This window comes from Anopheles ziemanni, chromosome 3 (genome assembly GCF_943734765.1).
Source record: "Anopheles ziemanni chromosome 3, idAnoZiCoDA_A2_x.2, whole genome shotgun sequence".
Taxonomy (NCBI): domain Eukaryota; kingdom Metazoa; phylum Arthropoda; class Insecta; order Diptera; family Culicidae; genus Anopheles; species Anopheles ziemanni.
Window position 1 is genome coordinate 71,330,424 of NC_080706.1, and position 16,973 is coordinate 71,347,396.

Genomic DNA, 16,973 nt, shown 5'->3' on the forward strand with positions numbered 1-16,973 from the left:
AGTGGGAAACAAGCACACGAACAGAAGCGCGTCCATTCGTTGAATTCTGACAGTTTGAAGAGAAGAGAGAAAAAGCATTGTGCTGTGGGCAGGAAGGAGAGAAAGAAAGAAAGAATCTATTAATCTTGTCATAAACAAGTTTGGGCCATAAACAAATAAAAGAAAAAGAAACGTGTGTAACCAGAGACGGTGCCACTTTTTTCGGTGTTTTCATGTATGAAATCGGTTAATTCAGTGGCCACGGTAGGGCGCATCGTGCAGACAATCGCTAACGCCATCGGTTACGCGTGGAGTGCGCGTGTGGTGCCCGTTTTCCAAGCGACAATTTCGCGAATCCCGTTCCCTTTCAGGAGCAGCCGTCCCAAGTTAGCCAGCGATTCGTGTACGAGGGGCAGCAAGATGGCGGCCGCCTACTAAGAAGACACAAGACACACAACGCAAGACGGGGGCCCGTTCGCGTGAAATTGAGTGTGAAAGCAGAATTCTTTTCCGTTCGTTTTGCCTTCGTTTTCGGGTCAATTGTGTATCCGGAGTGTGATTACCCGGTTTGGTTTTTGTGGGTCTCATTTGGCGGTGTCTCATCGGAGTGTGCACAGTTCACTTTTCGCTTCCGACGACGGTAGTTAGCCGATTCCAGTCTGCGGGAACCAGCAGTGTACAGTGTGTGCAGGTGCGCGGGTGGTATGGTGAACATGGAACTGTGCGTATCGTAATGGATGCAACGAGCGGAGGAACAGCCCACCGTTGGATAATTAACGCTAGCAAACCGTACGAACAAGACGGCGGCCACTCGACGACGGCGCAGACGACGACGACGACGACGACGAGGACGACCGGGACGACGGGGACTCCGCGCTGCTGCAGCCTGACGCCAGCCGCAACGACGGGTGGCACTTGCAGCGGTGCAGCATTTCTCTGCGTGCTGCATTTCGTCCGATAGAATAAAAAAAGGGTCGGAAGGAAAAGAGAAATAGTGCAAGAGAAAACGAGCGCGTGAAACAGAGAGGGCGAGAAAGCGAAAAAAACAACATTCACATAATAGGTATGTGCATTCCAAATAAGTTGCGACGGCTGGGGGGAACCACTAAAAGCTCATAAGCACCCAATCATTGTTATCCCTTCGAGTTTTCGTTTTTGTCAAGGGGTTTGTCGCTGCACAAAGCATACTTAGAGCTACCCTCCTTCATCGCCTCCTTTGTTCCCATCCGTTCCTCCCCCGCAAACACGCACGACATTCTCCTTATTTTACCCACCCCCAACCGCCGCCGCCGCCGCCGCCGCCGTCGTTTCGCATCAAGCAGCATTTGCTAATGTTCTTTTTCGATTTTCCCGTACGCGCGTGTGTGAATGTGCTCCTGCTACCGCCGCTGTGTGGGGGTGTGTGAATGCGTGTGTGTGTGTGCGCATATTTTGGCGTGTGTGCGCTTGCGTATGTGTATACGCGATATCCTTTCAGAATTGTATTATTCCCGTTCTTCCCTGCCGGAGTGGTGATATTTACGCAAAGCAAGCGAAGCAGCGAAGCAGGCGGATTCTCTGCCTTCTGCGAACGCTTGCTGCTGGCTTCTTTGCTTGGCTGGTGAAAGACAGTGAAGTAACAGGGGGGAAAAATAGAAACAGTCACCACATAATACACACTCGCAGCATGAGTTTGGCACTGCTAATCGTGCGACTCGTACTGCTCGGACTGGTCGGTGGCATGCTTCCGCTGGATGCTGTGCTGAAGGGAAAACAACAAACAGGCGACACGTTCGGCCGTGGTCACGGTGGCCAGGGGCAGCAGCAGTATGCACACTCGCGGGCGCTGGACGACATCGTCGCCCGGTACAGCCTGCCGAACGGGACGGTGGCTCGCTTTACGCACCTCACGTACGATCCGATCAGGCGAATGTTTTACGCCGGTGCCACCAACCGTATCCTGCAGCTGAACGAGAATCTGGCGCTGCTGAAGGAGGCATCGACCGGGCCGAAGCTGGACTCGGCCCAATGTCACGCGGCCGGCTGCCCGTCGGACGTGCAGGACAGCGTGGAAACGGACAACGTGAACAAGGTGCTGCTGTACAACCGGGACGGGGACACGCTGATCGCGTGCGGAAGTGTCCACCAAGGGGCGTGCGAAATCTACTACCTGAGCGGGCGTTTCCCGGACTCGGCGAAACCGATCGAGGTAGCGCTGGCGGCAAACGACGAGCGCTCGACGACGTACGCGTTCATCGGCCCGAGCCGGTATCAGTCGTGGAAGAAGGAAGACATCATGTACGTCGGTACCACGTTCACCAACGTGGGCGACTATCGACACGATGTGCCGGCCATTTCATCCCGTCGGCTGGACGATCTGACCTACGCCGAGTTTTCGATCCAACAGTCCAACATCAACATCGACGTCAAGTACCGGGACCACTTTCTAGTGAACTACGTATACGGCTTCAATAGCACCGAGTACGCTTATTTTGTGCTCGTACAGAAGAAGTCCCACTTGGCCGACGAGGCGGGGTACGTGACACGGTTGGCAAGGATATGCGTCAATGATCCGAACTACGACAGCTACACGGAGGTAAGGGGAGAAATCACTGACAAACGTTCACTCGATGGGTTCGATAACACGGTTCCGACTGCATTTTTCAGGTAACAATTACGTGCATGGTCAACGGAACGGATTACAACATCCTGCGGGACGCCAAGCTGGCCCAGGCTGGCCAGAAGCTCAGCAACGATATCGGCATTAAGCGGGATGACTATCTGCTCGTTGCCGTATTTTCGCCATCGAAAGAAATCACCGATGAACCACAGAATCGCTCAGCCATTTGCATGTACAGCCTGAAGGACATCGAGGAGGTCTTCAACGAAAACATTCACTGTAAAGTATCGTCAACGAAACGAACCTTGCCAACGGGAGGGAAACTCACTAACATGCATCTCTTCATCTTCCAGCTTGTTTCAACGGCACGATTAAGGATCGCAATTTGGGTTACATTTCCGGTACCATCAACGACGGGAAGTGTCCGGTGGCGGGTTCCCTCGGTAACATCTTTAGCTTCTGCCACGTCGGGCTTAAGATCAGCGGAGTAACGCCGGTGATCGCTTCGGCACGGTTTGCGTTCGGCGAAGGGGTTGCCCTGACGTCGATCGCCGTCACGAACATTGGACCGCATACGCTCGCGTTCGTCGGTAGTAACGATGGTTGGATCCGGAAGGTGCTGCTGTCCGGCAGGGAAGCGGGCGAATACGAACGGCTCGAGGTGGACCAGGATGCGTTGACGATTCTTCCCGACACGATGTTTGCCCCGACGAACGACCATTTGTATGTGCTTTCCGAACGAAGTGTAAGTAGGCTCTGCTTATCGAATGTGACTTGTCTTAAATAATTCTTTAAAAGTGCTTTAACTCGTTGGGATTTTTTGAAAAATTTCTGTTTTTTCCCGAGTTGTACAAGAAATAATGAAACAGTCCCAAGAAACTGTGTCCAGTATATTCTAATACACATTTTTCAGTCCACACACTTTCTACATATTTTTTAAACATTCTAATGTGTTTACACAGGACATAACATTTGTTGTTGTGTTATTGTCATTCATTGTTCATATTTAATACAAAATTAAATAGTCCCGGGTTGAGATGAAATAATGCTCTCGTGGCACGTTGGCATTGTCTTGTTCGATGAATGCCACTTGTCCTGTAGCGGATTGGTTACAAACCCCCTTCCCCGGCATGGTTTAGGGGAGTATGTTGCAAAATGGCCAAAAATAAAAATACCGCTGGCTTTTATCCAAAGTCAGTACCGTCAACGGTATACATTCTTCAATAGGTTGGGAAAAACTATTAGGATAAAATGATACGGTGTCTAAAAATTCATATCTGATAATGGGTAAATTTAATTGATTTTTTTTATCCAGAAAAACTGGTCTGCCAATTCACCCGATCTCGATCCGTTTAATTATTTTCATTGGTCAATTATTCTATCAAATATACAAACCAGTCTCCTTTAGTCCAATACAATGCTGGAATCCTTCGAATTTGAAAAAATAGCAATAAGAATCGTGCGTGTGCTGCATGAAATGGATTAAAAACCATCTAAACCTCGTTTTATTTACATTTACATTACAGCATTATTCCAAAAATGTAAATGATCTGAAAAAATAAATTAATGATGTCTATTTGTGTTTCCTTCCACTTAATTAACAGGTTATCAAACTGAAGGTAGAACACTGCGGTACGTTCAGCAACTGTTCCGCCTGTTTGGAATCGCGTGATCCGTACTGTGGCTGGTGTTCGCTGGAAAAACGCTGTACCGTTCGGACGGCATGCCAGAAGGACACAAGTGCCGCCCGGTGGCTCTCCATCGGCACCGGGCAACAGTGTATCGACTTCGAAATGGTAGCTCCCGACCGAGTGCCGATCGGGCAAATGTCCGTCGTGCGGCTGGTGATCAAAACGCTTCCGGAGCTGCCACACAACGCCCAGTATCGGTGCGTGTTCGGTAACGCCACCCCGATCGACGCTAACGTCACGAAGGAGGGCCTACTGTGTACGACACCACCGGTTAACGAGCGACCCACGATTGGCGACGGGCAGGATCACGTGCTGGTTCCGCTGAGTGTACGCAGCTCGGAAACGAACAAGGACTTTGTGTCGCGCAGCTTCGCCTTCTACGACTGCACGCGCCACGATACCTGCCGGAAGTGTTTGGTCAGCAACTGGGGTTGCCACTGGTGTATCTACGACAATCGGTGCGCGTTCAACACGACGTCCTGCCGCAACTCGGCCAACATCGTGCAGAACGAGGGCTCCTGCCCACGGTTGAAGCAACGCGCGGGTCCCATTCTGCTGCCGAACAAGGTACCGAAGGAGATACGGCTGGAGATCGAGAACTTGCCCCGGCCGCAGAGTGCACACACGGGTTTCCTGTGCACGGTCAACATCGAAGGGGCCCACATGGTGCTGCCGGCAAGGGTTGAGGCGAACAAGTATATCGTTTGCGAGAAAACACTGGTAAGTGAAACTGGATTGGAAACTGAAGCTAGCAAAAGTCAATTAAAAAATTCAATATGACGGCTTTTATAAATTAAGAATCCTACGATTCAATTACCGTATTTTTCCACTTTCTTTCTGTTGCAAAAATTTACAACTTGTTTTTCGCTGTTCGACATTGTTTTGCAGTATTCGTACGAAGCGGCTACCAACGAGTACGAAGCGACGGTCGACGTAAACTGGAACCGGAACCATTATATCGACACGGTAACGGTGGTGCTGTACAAATGCGAGATACTGGGCTCGCATCGGGACCATGCCGACTGCAGTTTGTGCGTGACGCGTGACCCAAAGTACCAGTGCACTTGGTGTGGCCAGCAGTGCAGCTACAATGAAACGTGCGTTGACGCGGGCCTTATGATGCGGGGTGGTATCGACGGGGGCTGCCCGAGGCCACGGATCGACCTGATCAAACCGCTGAGCGGTCCGATCGAGGGCGGCACGTTGGTTACGATCGAGGGCAGCAATCTGGGCATCCGGGAGGAGGACGTGCGCGGTCGCATTCACATCGGCGACGTACCATGCGAGCTGGAACGGTACGAAATATCGGTACGCATCGAGTGCCGCACGGGGCCGGTGCAGGCGGAAATGTCTGCCCCGGTGAAGGTAGGCAACGAGGCGGGTTTCACGATGTCGAGCGTAGAATTCCGGTACCGGGACGTGCAGCTGGAAGGCTTAAGCCCAACGATGGGTCCGCAATCCGGCGGTACGAAGCTGGCCATTATTGGGAAGCATCTGAACGTGGGTACGGCGGCGGTCGCCTATCTGGACGATTACGAGTGCCGCATCAACCGGACGCAAGCGTCGTCGAGTCGGCTAACGTGCGTCACGTCGGCGGCTCGCTCACCGGAACACATTCGTATCCTGACGCTGCGCATCGATGGCGCGAATAGGACACTTTCGTGCAGCGCGGGTAGCAATTCCGCTGGAGAACGTTCGCGCGTCGGTTCCCCGTATGGTGCTGCCGGGACGTACCACAGCCGGTACGAAACGTGCAGCGTGTACAACTACACCGTCGATCCGAAGATCATGCAGATTAAACCGCTGAAGAGTTTCCTCAGCGGTGGCCGCATGATGACCGTGCACGGAACCAATCTGGATGCGATTCAAGCCCCCGACATCGAGGTGTATCTGAACGACGAACGGCTCAATCGGTCCACCTGTGTTGTGCTGAATTCCAATCAAATGGAATGTCCCTCGCCGTCCGTCCGCGAAGCTTGGGCCCTGCTGCAGCAGCAGCAGCTTCAGCAACGCAACTTTTCCGCCCTAACGGCCGCTGGTGGTGCTGACTACTCTCCGCAGAAGATGTTCGCTGGCTTCGTCTCGGCCGACGGACGCACACCAATCCAGACTACGGCCGGTGCCGGGGGCATGCCACTTTTACTGCCATCTCAGTATTCACTAACGTCCACCTCGGGTCCGGGGGCTCCGGCAGCCACATCCGCCGCCCCACTATACCATCCGTCCGACCAGCAGTTGCAGTTGCTGCTGCAGATCAACTTCCTCATGGACAGCGTGCTGTCGGTGCGCAATCTACCGAAGCACTTCCAGAACCTACGGTCGTCGATCGTGTACGTGGAAGATCCCGTGTACCAGCCGTTCCCGAATGCGGTCAAGATGTACAAGGGTGACACGCTCGTGATCGAAGGTGAGCACCTGAATGCGGCCAGCGACGAGACGGACGTGAACGTCACGATCGGCATGGCGCAGTGCAACGTGACCAGCCTTGCGCCGACGCAACTCGTCTGCACGCCGCCAATGGAGCAGCCGGCGGCGACGGACGAAAACGGAGTTCCTACCGTGAAAGACTTGCCCCTGGTCGTGGTGCGTGTGGGGCGCAATCTACGTTTTCCTATCGGTAAGAAGATGGCATCAAAGTGTATACCAACAATCAAAATCAAACCATCTAACCCCTCTTTACCCCCGTTGCAGGTTTTATCAAGTACGATCTCATTAAACCGTACGCATTTTCGCACATCCTGTTCGGGGTTATCGTGAGCGGTATCTTTTTCGTCTTCTCACTGCTCATCATACTCTTCATCTATCGGCGCAAGAGCACGCAGGCGGAACGGGAGTACAAGCGCATCCAGATCCAGATGGACACGCTCGAGAGCAATGTGCGCATGGAGTGCAAGCAGGCGTTCGCTGAGTTGCAGACGGACATGACCGATCTGACCGCCGACCTCGAGAGTGCCGGCACGCCCACCCTCGACTTAGTCAATTACGTAATGAAGGTGTTCTTCCCGGGCGTCTCGGACCACCCGGTGCTGCTGGCAAACGGTGCCAAGCTGCATGGTGGGGGCGCTGGTGGAGGGCCCGGCGGTCATCACGGTCATCCGCATCACCATCAGCATCCGCACCAGCGCACGAACTATGACCAGGCGATGGTGATGTTCGAGCAGCTGATCAACAACCGCGTGTTTCTGCTGCTGTTTATCGACACGCTTGAGGCGCAGAAAACGTTCAGCATTCGTGACAAGTAAGATTAATTTATAATATTCTTAACACCGTTCACGTTTCCCTATACAGTCGGGCGCAAAAATTAGCGTATACCTAAAGGAGAATGGTTTTTTTTATCTTATAACTGGAGCAAACGTCGACTTAAAGCAATTTTATTTATTGAGCTATTCAAACTGCATTTTACTGATTATTTTTGCATCAGAAAAATGAACGAATATAACGTTCATTTATTTTTAATACAAAGATAATTGATGAAACCGGCCTGTTTTGGCATCGCAAAATTGAGCATACAGCTTTATTTATGTTTATATTAATTAATTCGAATAGGCGGTTCCATGATTTCTGTCTTTTGAAAGTTGTGCTAACCGTTGTATGCAAGTCTGACTAGTCTATTTCGTGAAGGGTCACTTTGATCCCACCAATTCGTGATTTACTTTATTGATTGCTTACACATATCTTAAGATAAATCCGCCATTCTCGAACCTATGTTGAGATAAGAGGTTGAATTCATCCCAGATGGGAAAGGAGCCTTGTGAGATAAAGATTGCAGCTGAAGGATCTCAAACTATGCACTTCATCAATACCATCATGGACAAAATAGGATATTTGAACATTCTGAAACAGCTTCTCGTGAAAACATTGATTTTACTTCGTGACTACTGCATCCAGCAGGATAGTGATTCAATCTTAAATTTGTCAAAATACCTTCCAAAAAACCGGACCTCAACATCAGCAGCCTAATAACAAGAACAAGAATCGACCGATGTCAATGTTCGATAGGGAACTGAACATCATACAATGTGTATGGAATAGTATCCCGCGGTGGTTGACAAAAAAACTTGGGGGACCGATGGCTCGATGATTGTAATAAGTGCTTAAGTGTTCAAGCTAAAAAGGACCTAAACGTTATATTTCAATCAAGTTGTCTTCAATCCGATCAATAGCTCCAATTAATGGTGCATTTGGCTTTATTTTGTAAACATCGGTTGTACTAAAGAAGATCTTTTTCAGATCAAATGAAAACATGAATGCAATATTTAAAAATCCATCAGTTTTGAATTTATATGTTCTATGGATAACCTTAAAATTGTAAAATAGTTGAAGGTGTACGATCAATTTTGCGGCCGACTGTACGTCAATTGTTGAAATGCCCTTTATTTAGCTTGCTTGGATGCTAAATGTGACTAACTCCAGTCAGCATGTAACAGATGACTAACGATGTTTTTCTCCCTTTTTGTTATCTTTTCCACGCGAAGGGTGAACGTGGCGTCCTTGCTTATGATCGTGCTAATGAACCAGATGGACTACGTGACCGACATTCTGAAAAGTTTGCTGTTGCGCCTGATCGACAAGTCGGTCATGACGAAGCACCCGCAGCTCATGCTCCGCCGGACGGAGAGCGTCGTCGAGAAGATGCTGACGAACTACATGGCACTGTGCATGTACGACTATCTGCGCAACTACGCCGGCAACTCCCTGTTCCTGCTGTACAAGGCCATCAAGCACCAGATCGAGAAGGGGCTGGTGGATGCGGTGACGCACGACGCACGCTACTCGCTGAGCGAGGATCGGCTTCTGCGCGAGCAGATCATGCACAGCCTGGTGACGCTGCACATCATCCAGGACGATCTGGACGAGAAGGTGCAGTGCAAGGTGCTGGATTGCGACACGATCAGCCAGGTGAAGGGCAAAATCTTGGACGCGCTGTTCAAAAACACGCCCTTCTCGTTGCGCCCTAGCGTGCACGATCTGGACCTCGAGTGGCGTCACGGGCGTGGTGGCCATCTGGTGCTGCGCGACGACGACGTCACCACGAAAACCGTCCACGGGTGGAAGCGCCTCAACACGCTCGCCCACTACGGCGTGAAGGAGTCGGCCGTAATGTCGCTGGTCGCGCGGCCCCACGATGGCTACAACACGCCCGGGCGGCACATTTTCCCCTACTGCTACTACATCAACAATCCACCGTCCTCCAACCACCATCTGTCGTCGGCGTCGCCACTCGGCGGCTCGGGCAGCAGTGGCACGATGGGAGCCCATAACGCCGACACGCTGCTCGCCGGAAGTGCGAGCCACCATCATCATCACCATTCCCAGCAGGCGCACCAGCATCATCTCCATCAGCAACAACAGCAACAACAACAGCTCCAGCAGCAACAACAGCAGCAGCAGCAGCAACAACAACAGCAGCAACAGTCCCAGGGGGTCTTCCACCTGGTGAAGCCGATGGACGATCGCTTCTCGACCCTGTCGTCATACGACCAGCACGGGTCGTCTTCGTCCGCTCACGCGGCCTTGTACGGGGGCGGCCCGGGTAGTGGCAGCCACCACAAAGCAATACCGGAGATCTTTCTGACGCGCCTGCTGGCCACGAAGGGCACGATACAGAAGTTCGTCGACGATCTGTTCGCGACGATACTGACGGTGAACGAAGCGCTGCCGCCGGCCGTCAAGTGGCTGTACGATCTGCTCGATGCGGCCGCACGCCATCACGGTATCCACGACCCGGAGGTGATACACGCGTGGAAGTCGAACAGCCTGCCGTTGCGCTTCTGGGTGAACTTCATCAAGAACCCCGACTTCATCTTCGACATCTACAAGACGCCCTCGGTGGACGTGTGCCTGAGCGTGATCGCGCAGACGTTCATGGACGCGTGCTCCACGACCGAGTACCGGCTGGGGAAGGATTCACCTTCGAACAAGTTGCTCTTTGCGAAGGTAAGTACCCGGAAGATGGTACGCTGGAGGAGCCTTTTCCTTTATTGATGAAAATTATTGGTGTTATCCGTCGACTTGTAACTGGTTGGCTGCCAAATTTCGTGAAGCATATCTTAGAAACAATATACTTTAAGCATATGAATGCACTTCTATAGGACGAAGCAGCTTTGCATACAGATAATTTGGTAATACCATAACTGGTATCGGGGATCGACTTTTTTGCATTAGCGAAGAATGTGTGGACTACAAGTTTTTCCGATACAAACTCCATGGATTATTACATGCAAAAGGGTCTACTTTGGCCATGCTAAATGCTATAAACCCTCGACCAAATACCCACGGAAGTCGATCGTGCCGCTTGTAACAGTTTTTAAAAACGATTGATGAAATAATTAATGTTTGAATCTGTATGACAATTGTTTGAATAAGGTGTAGGTTTAGTCGAGTTGATGGCATTATAATAAATGTGAAGAATCATCCTTCAACTTTATTCTAACATTATATAATTGTCTCAATTTTAGGACTTACCTCAGTACCGGGAGATGGTTTCCAATTTCTACGCCGACATTGCCATGATGCCTCAGATCAGCGATCAGGAGATGCGCAGCGCCATGCAAAGGTTATCCATCCATCAGCAGCAGTTTGATACGCTCGCAGCACTGAAGGAACTTTATATTTATGTTAGCAAGTATCGTCCACAGGTAAGTGGCATTCGATTCGTCGCCGAGTTTTTGTAACCTGGTCGCAAACTAAGTCAACATATTGATTTTTTTGTTCATCTCTAATATATTCATAGATAAAAGAAGTATTAGAAATGGACATGACTGCAAGCAAGTTGCATTTATCCCATAAGCTCGACCTCGTCGCAGCCACATTAGAAGGTAGGTTGAAACTGTTTTGCTTGCATGAAGTGGATCTCCGTTACCTTTAGGCTTCAATAATAATAATAATCTTCTCTTTTTTTCCTGCTTTTCATAGATGATGAGTGCAAAACGATTGATTATTATGAATAACAACAAATGCCGACCGGGACTATGAGGACGATGACGACGACGAGGACGAAACGGCATTTTTTAAAGAATGGCCATATTTTAAAAAAGACAGCATACGACAAAACTGCGTGAATTATAGTGAAAGGATATAAAACAAAAAAACAAACAAAAAAAACCTTGAATTAACAAGAAACAGAAACAACGTGCTCTTCCGTCTTCGATTCGTACTTTTTCCGCGACGGGCCCGTTCGAAGCAACGCCGAGCGATAAGAAGAGGTATTACAGGTAGTTATGCACCACCATCCGAAAACGGTGCATGTAAGGAAGCATTTAATAGTTTAAATAGCAGTACTCTACTTAATCTGCCGGCTCCGGTTCTGGACCCGACAGATGTCTCAGCCTAGTGAAAGCAAAGCAGTGAGTGACGCGCGACCGTGTGAAACGAGGATAGGAGGTGCAGAAAACACGGTGCACGGATGGGACGTGTTATGTCCATTTATTTATAGTGTTCAACAAAAAGCAAGAAGCGGAAAACAAACGAAACGAAACAAATTTAAAAAAAAATGCGATATACTCACTCGCGCTCGAGTGCGCTGTCTAGCTCTCTCATCGTCACTATTCCTCCAATCCCCCCGTCACGCCCCTCGATCGTATTCCCACATGTGCACGATGGAAGAAAGCAGCCGGGTAGGGTACGATTGTAACATTAGACAGACGGGGGTCCATCTCGTTGTAAAAGGGCCCCCCAAGGCATTTTAAAAAAATGGATAGATTATAAGTTTTTTCTCCAGCCACACTTAATTATCTCTGACCGGAGTTATTTTTTAAACTGCAACAGAATTAAGCAAAAGCGAAACGGAAAACGCAATGGAATAGAATCTCCGACTATATATACTCACGCCGATCTGAAACCGGAACAAAACAAACCGAAGTGAATCACGTCACTGGCGAAAGGGATAAAGGCAAAAGAGATAACAGATTATAGTCAGAATTAGGAAGGAAGTTAATAGGGTGAACTAAAAAAACAACAAAAAAACAGTGATAAGGTAAAACAATTCAACCAGAACAGAAGAAAAAGCAGACAGAGTAAATTGAATTAAACAGAAAAAATACATTAAAAACCACATGGAAGAAAGACAAGAGAAAATGTGACTGATCGAATTAATATACAAATGAAATGGAAACAAAAAAGAGAGCAGTAGCAGTTCACGACAACTAGGGAAGAGGAAAGTGGTGGTATGCAGGAACAAAAAAACGGCGACACTCTGGGCGTGGAAGGTGTGGAAAGCGAACTAACGTACACAGTGTGTAAATAAATCAATTCCGTCTGATGATGAATATGAAAGTGATACAAATACACAGTCTATGGTGGTTTTATTGAATTATTTTTCCGTATAACTTTTTTTTTTAAAAGAACCAAACTTTGTAGCGATAAAACAAAGCATCGGCCACACGGGGCGTAATTCGGATGGGTTTGGTGTTCCTTATGCTAGCGTAAAAAAGTAATAATAGATAAGCGATAAGGTACATTCATCTAACACGATGGTGTTCGACTTTATTGATACTATTAACACCGAATCGAAAGCCGAACAAGAAAAGATAAGGTTTTTATGTACTTGTTAGTTTGTTATCAGCAACTCGCCAATTGTTCGACAATCCCGATTAGTATCGGTTGCTCAGAACTCGGCAGCGAAGGGATAGAACGGATGTGCGGCGAGCGCCTCCAACTTGACCAATCGCTGTCCGGTGTGCAGGTCGTCCAACGAGCGAATCTCCTCCGGCGTTAGCGCAAAGTCGAAAATGTCCAGATTTTGTCGGATGCGTTCTGCGTTGCCGGACTTGGGAATCGGCACCGTGCCGATATCGACGAGGTAGCGCAGTAGAACCTGGGCCGGGGTTTTCCCGTACCGTTCAGCAACGGCCACCACACGGGCATCGTCGAAGGCGCTCGCGGGAGAAGTGCCACTGTCCAACCCGAGCGTGGCACTCGGTCGAACGAGCGGGCTGTACGCCGTCACAACGATCGCACGGTCCTTGCAGAACTTGATCAGCTTCTTCTGGTTCAAGCGGACGTGGCATTCGACCTGATTCGTGACCGGTTTGATGGTGCCGTGTTCGATGACCCGCGTTAGCTGTTCACTGTTGAAGTTGGACACACCGATGCTGCGGACGCGACCCGTCTCGAGCAGCTTCTCCATCGCTCGCCATGTGTCCACGTAGTCCACATGCGTGAACACCGTTTCTCCGTTTGCGTCCACGGTGGAGCTGAGCGGGGAGTGGATCAAATAAAGATCGACGTAATCGAGCTTCAGGGCGGCCAGCGAGGTATCGAACGCTTCGCGGACCTTTTCCGGTTCGTGTGATGTATTCCAAAGCTGCAAGATTCCATACACTTATACTTTGTGATCGCTCGAAACATTTAAATTTCCCATTTTAGATCCAACCTTTGTGGTGATGAAAATATCCTCACGCTTGATGGTACCATCTTCGATCTTTTCTCGAACAGCCTGCCCAACTTCGGCCTCGTTCTGGTAAAGGTAGGCGGTATCGATGTGCCGGTAGCCAGCATCTATGGCCGTCTTCACCGCGTCCACACACTGCGGTCCTCGTAACTAAAGCAAGGTTACGGCCAGAGAAGATAAATTATAGAACACTATTCACAGAACATTCACAAACCACTCACTTTGTACGTGCCGAGTCCGAGAACTGGCATCTGATATCCATCGTTCAGCGTAACGGTTGGAGCCTTGCGGGACATGTTGCAGAAGGTTTCACAAAAATAATATTCCTACACACTTTGGAAACAACGTAAGAACGACTGAGAGCCTGCAATGCTTTGCAAGACAATTTATAGCAAGACAAACCAAACCGCAAAGCATCCGGCAAACGGGATACGAGTCCGAAATGTGGTTTACTTGTACGATAATAGCTACGGTTATCGTCTAGAACCGAGCGCAAAGAGAGTTCTGGAGTCTTTTGATTCTAATTGAAATGGCAACTAGAGACAATGTAGACTAGTTATTTATCGGTTAATTTTCATTACCTTATGCGTCAGTGGTCAAGATAATTATGAGTTAAATCAATAGATTTAACACACGATACACGATTAAATTTTTGATACTTTTGTGTATTGTCATAGTAAATTCGTTATATTCGTTATATTTAAAAAAATAATAGATTGTTAACTTTCCAGATACGCACAATGACGAAGTCTTATTTGACCAGACTTTACTGTGTTTCACACAACCTTGCACGCTTTTGACCCGCTAATCATCACATTGCGACCAACGATCTTTCTCTTATCGTTGATATGGAAATAGTTGTTTCTTGTATTTGATCGCTTTAGCCACGTTCAGCTTCTTTAGAGATCGGATATTATATTTTCCGAGGAGATCCTAATGAAGGTTGCTTTCGTCATCCTCTTTCGTGAAGCTAACAAGGGGTATAGTATTTATCACATGTTTGTAGGTCATTATCACATCTCTTGGCTTTCATTAGAGCCCTAGGTACAAAACCGACAATCATTCAGCATTATCGCTAGCGGTTTATTTATGGAATGATCTTGAGGGCATGACCGAAATCGGACGCTATCTTAGTATTATTGATTGCTGAAGGTGTTGTTGGCATTATGACCCTTATCTCCCTAAAACCAACAAGGAAATCTGTATATATAGTTATAAAAACAGAATTTAAAAATAGGAGCAATGCATGGACTCAAATATGACATTTTATTGAATTTTTATTGAATATTTTATTTTTACGATTAAAAGTTATGACAAATTATTCCTCCTTTTCGAACGGATGGTGCGGATGCCCGAAAGCGCTCGTTTCCGGACAGATACGACCATTTCGCTCCAGTCCTGCTAGCAGCTGCACGTCGCCGTTCTCCAGCTGGAACCCAAAAACATCGAAATTCGACGCAATGCGCTCCTTGGTCACCGACTTCGGGATCACCACGTGGCCCAGCTGAATCTGGTAGCGAATCAAAATCTGTGCCGGTGATTTACCGTACTTTTTGGCCAGCTGTGCGACCGTGGCGTCATCCAACAGGACCGGATCGTCTGCCTTCACCCAGGGTCGGGCCGGCGAACCAAGAGGACTGTAAGCGGTCGTGATTAGGCCCTGTGCAGCGCAGAACGTCGTTATCTTCGACTGGTGCAGATAGGGGTGACACTCGATTTGATTCGTGACCGGTGCGATCCGGGCCACGTTCAACACACGCTGAACCTGCTTCGTGTTGAAATTGGACAAACCGATATTGCGCACCAGACCCCCATCGACGAGTTTCTCCATCTCGGGCCAGGTGTCGACGTAGTCGGCATCGGAAAACTCGAACGTCTTACCGTCCGGGCCCATGGGAAACAGCTCGGGTCCTTCCTTGTAGCCGACGGGCCAGTGAATGAGGTACAGATCGAGATAATCCAGCTTGAGGTTTTTCAGCGTCGTCCGGCACGCTCCTTCGACCAGATCCGGCCGGTGAAAGGTGTTCCACAGTTTGCTCGTCACAAAAATATCCTCGCTGCGAAAGAGGGGGAACCAACATGGGGTCATGCAAATGGTCGAATGTGCGTCGAAAATAAACTAGTACCTACCGTTTCACGACGCCCTCGGCAATTTTGGCTGCAATCCCTTCTCCGACTTCATGCTCATTTTGGTAGACGTGGGCACAGTCGATGTGCCGGTACCCGATGTCGATCGCATCCTTCACAGCTTGCGCAACTTGTCCCGGAGGTGACTACGGAGGTGATGGAAGGTCATCGCAACGTTTGCTTGTTTTCTACGACTTCAGTACACTTACATTCCAGGTGCCCAAGCCGATCATGGGGATACTGTTACCATTCTTGAAGATCGCGTTCGGAACCACTGTGCAGGCCATTGCAGTACAATTTGCCAAATATTCGTTTCACCAGACGTAGAAAACTCTTAAAACAGCTGATAGCAAGCAGATCTGTTTTCCAAATGCCGAAGCGATACGCGCACTAGATTGGGCTGAGGCAGAAAGCGCTAAATAATCGCTCGAACGGTCCGCCGCTGTATAAATAGTCGCAGCGTTTGTATTAGTAAACGTTAGTATTTGCTTAGTAATTTATTAGAAGAGAGAAATCTGTACATTTTGTACGAAGAGAGGAGAGGAAAGTTGTAACAATAATTAATTTGTTTAATAATTTTTATATTATTTAAGATTATAGAAATGCAAAAAGATTTAAATCATAGCTTCATTTAAGCATTTGGTCAAGCTGAAATAGGCTTCTTCCTTCTAAAAAAATTAAATTAAAAAAAACCGTACACGTGATTAGCTTGTCATCCACGCGGCTACTTGTTTCCCGTTACTGTTCCTGTCAGTTGATGACATAAAACACGGAGAAAAACTAAACCGCTATTCTATCTAAATCGGGAAGTTCGTTAACAAACGAAACCTTCCCTATACGATTGGGATGGATTTCCTTGATTGTAAGATAGATAACTAAACACCAATTATGTACATCATGCTCGAATTTAGCCCTTCACTTATTTCACCACACACGCAACAAATGTAGAGCTTACGACCGGTAATAGGATCGTCGGTTGGCTTATCATCAATGAGATAGATCGCCCCAGGTTGCGCTTATCAGACTGGGAAAATATACGATAGTGCACCACTTTATCCGACCACCAACCTGCAGCGATGATGTTATTTAACTATCTTTTTTTAGATCGTGCTAGAAGTTTTACTCAATCTTATCACGACATGATCTTGAATCCTAGATGGAAATTGTCAAGCAGCAAGTAAACGGC

The 16,973-nt window shown here is 48.5% G+C and overlaps 3 protein-coding genes across 3 annotated transcripts; 1 reads left to right on the forward strand and 2 right to left on the reverse strand.

The window, feature by feature from the left end:
- The first annotated feature begins 172 nt into the window (after positions 1-172).
- LOC131288650 (plexin-B) lies at positions 173-12,542 on the forward strand. The gene is made up of 13 exons (XM_058317800.1): positions 173-1,042; positions 1,457-2,554; positions 2,626-2,857; positions 2,932-3,323; positions 4,183-4,989; positions 5,158-6,886; positions 6,961-7,308; positions 7,342-7,507; positions 8,745-9,480; positions 9,676-10,206; positions 10,728-10,907; positions 11,003-11,087; positions 11,185-12,542. The coding sequence occupies exons 2-13, from the start codon at positions 1,646-1,648 to the stop codon at positions 11,217-11,219; spliced, it is 6,150 nt and encodes a 2,049-aa protein (XP_058173783.1). The 5' UTR covers positions 173-1,042; positions 1,457-1,645; the 3' UTR covers positions 11,220-12,542.
- Positions 12,543-12,874: 332 nt separating this feature from the next.
- LOC131286770 (prostaglandin F synthase 1-like) lies at positions 12,875-13,956 on the reverse strand. The gene is made up of 3 exons (XM_058315768.1): positions 13,882-13,956; positions 13,643-13,810; positions 12,875-13,573 (listed from the first exon to the last, which is right to left on the reverse strand). Exons 1-3 carry the CDS (start codon positions 13,954-13,956, stop codon positions 12,875-12,877), a joined length of 942 nt encoding a protein of 313 aa, XP_058171751.1.
- A 1,007-nt stretch (positions 13,957-14,963) lies between these two features.
- On the reverse strand, positions 14,964-16,165 carry LOC131288665 (aldo-keto reductase family 1 member B1-like). Its single transcript, XM_058317824.1, has 3 exons — positions 15,997-16,165; positions 15,791-15,933; positions 14,964-15,717 (listed from the first exon to the last, which is right to left on the reverse strand). The coding sequence occupies exons 1-3, from the start codon at positions 16,072-16,074 to the stop codon at positions 14,979-14,981; spliced, it is 960 nt and encodes a 319-aa protein (XP_058173807.1). The 5' UTR covers positions 16,075-16,165; the 3' UTR covers positions 14,964-14,978.
- Positions 16,166-16,973: the final 808 nt, after the last annotated feature.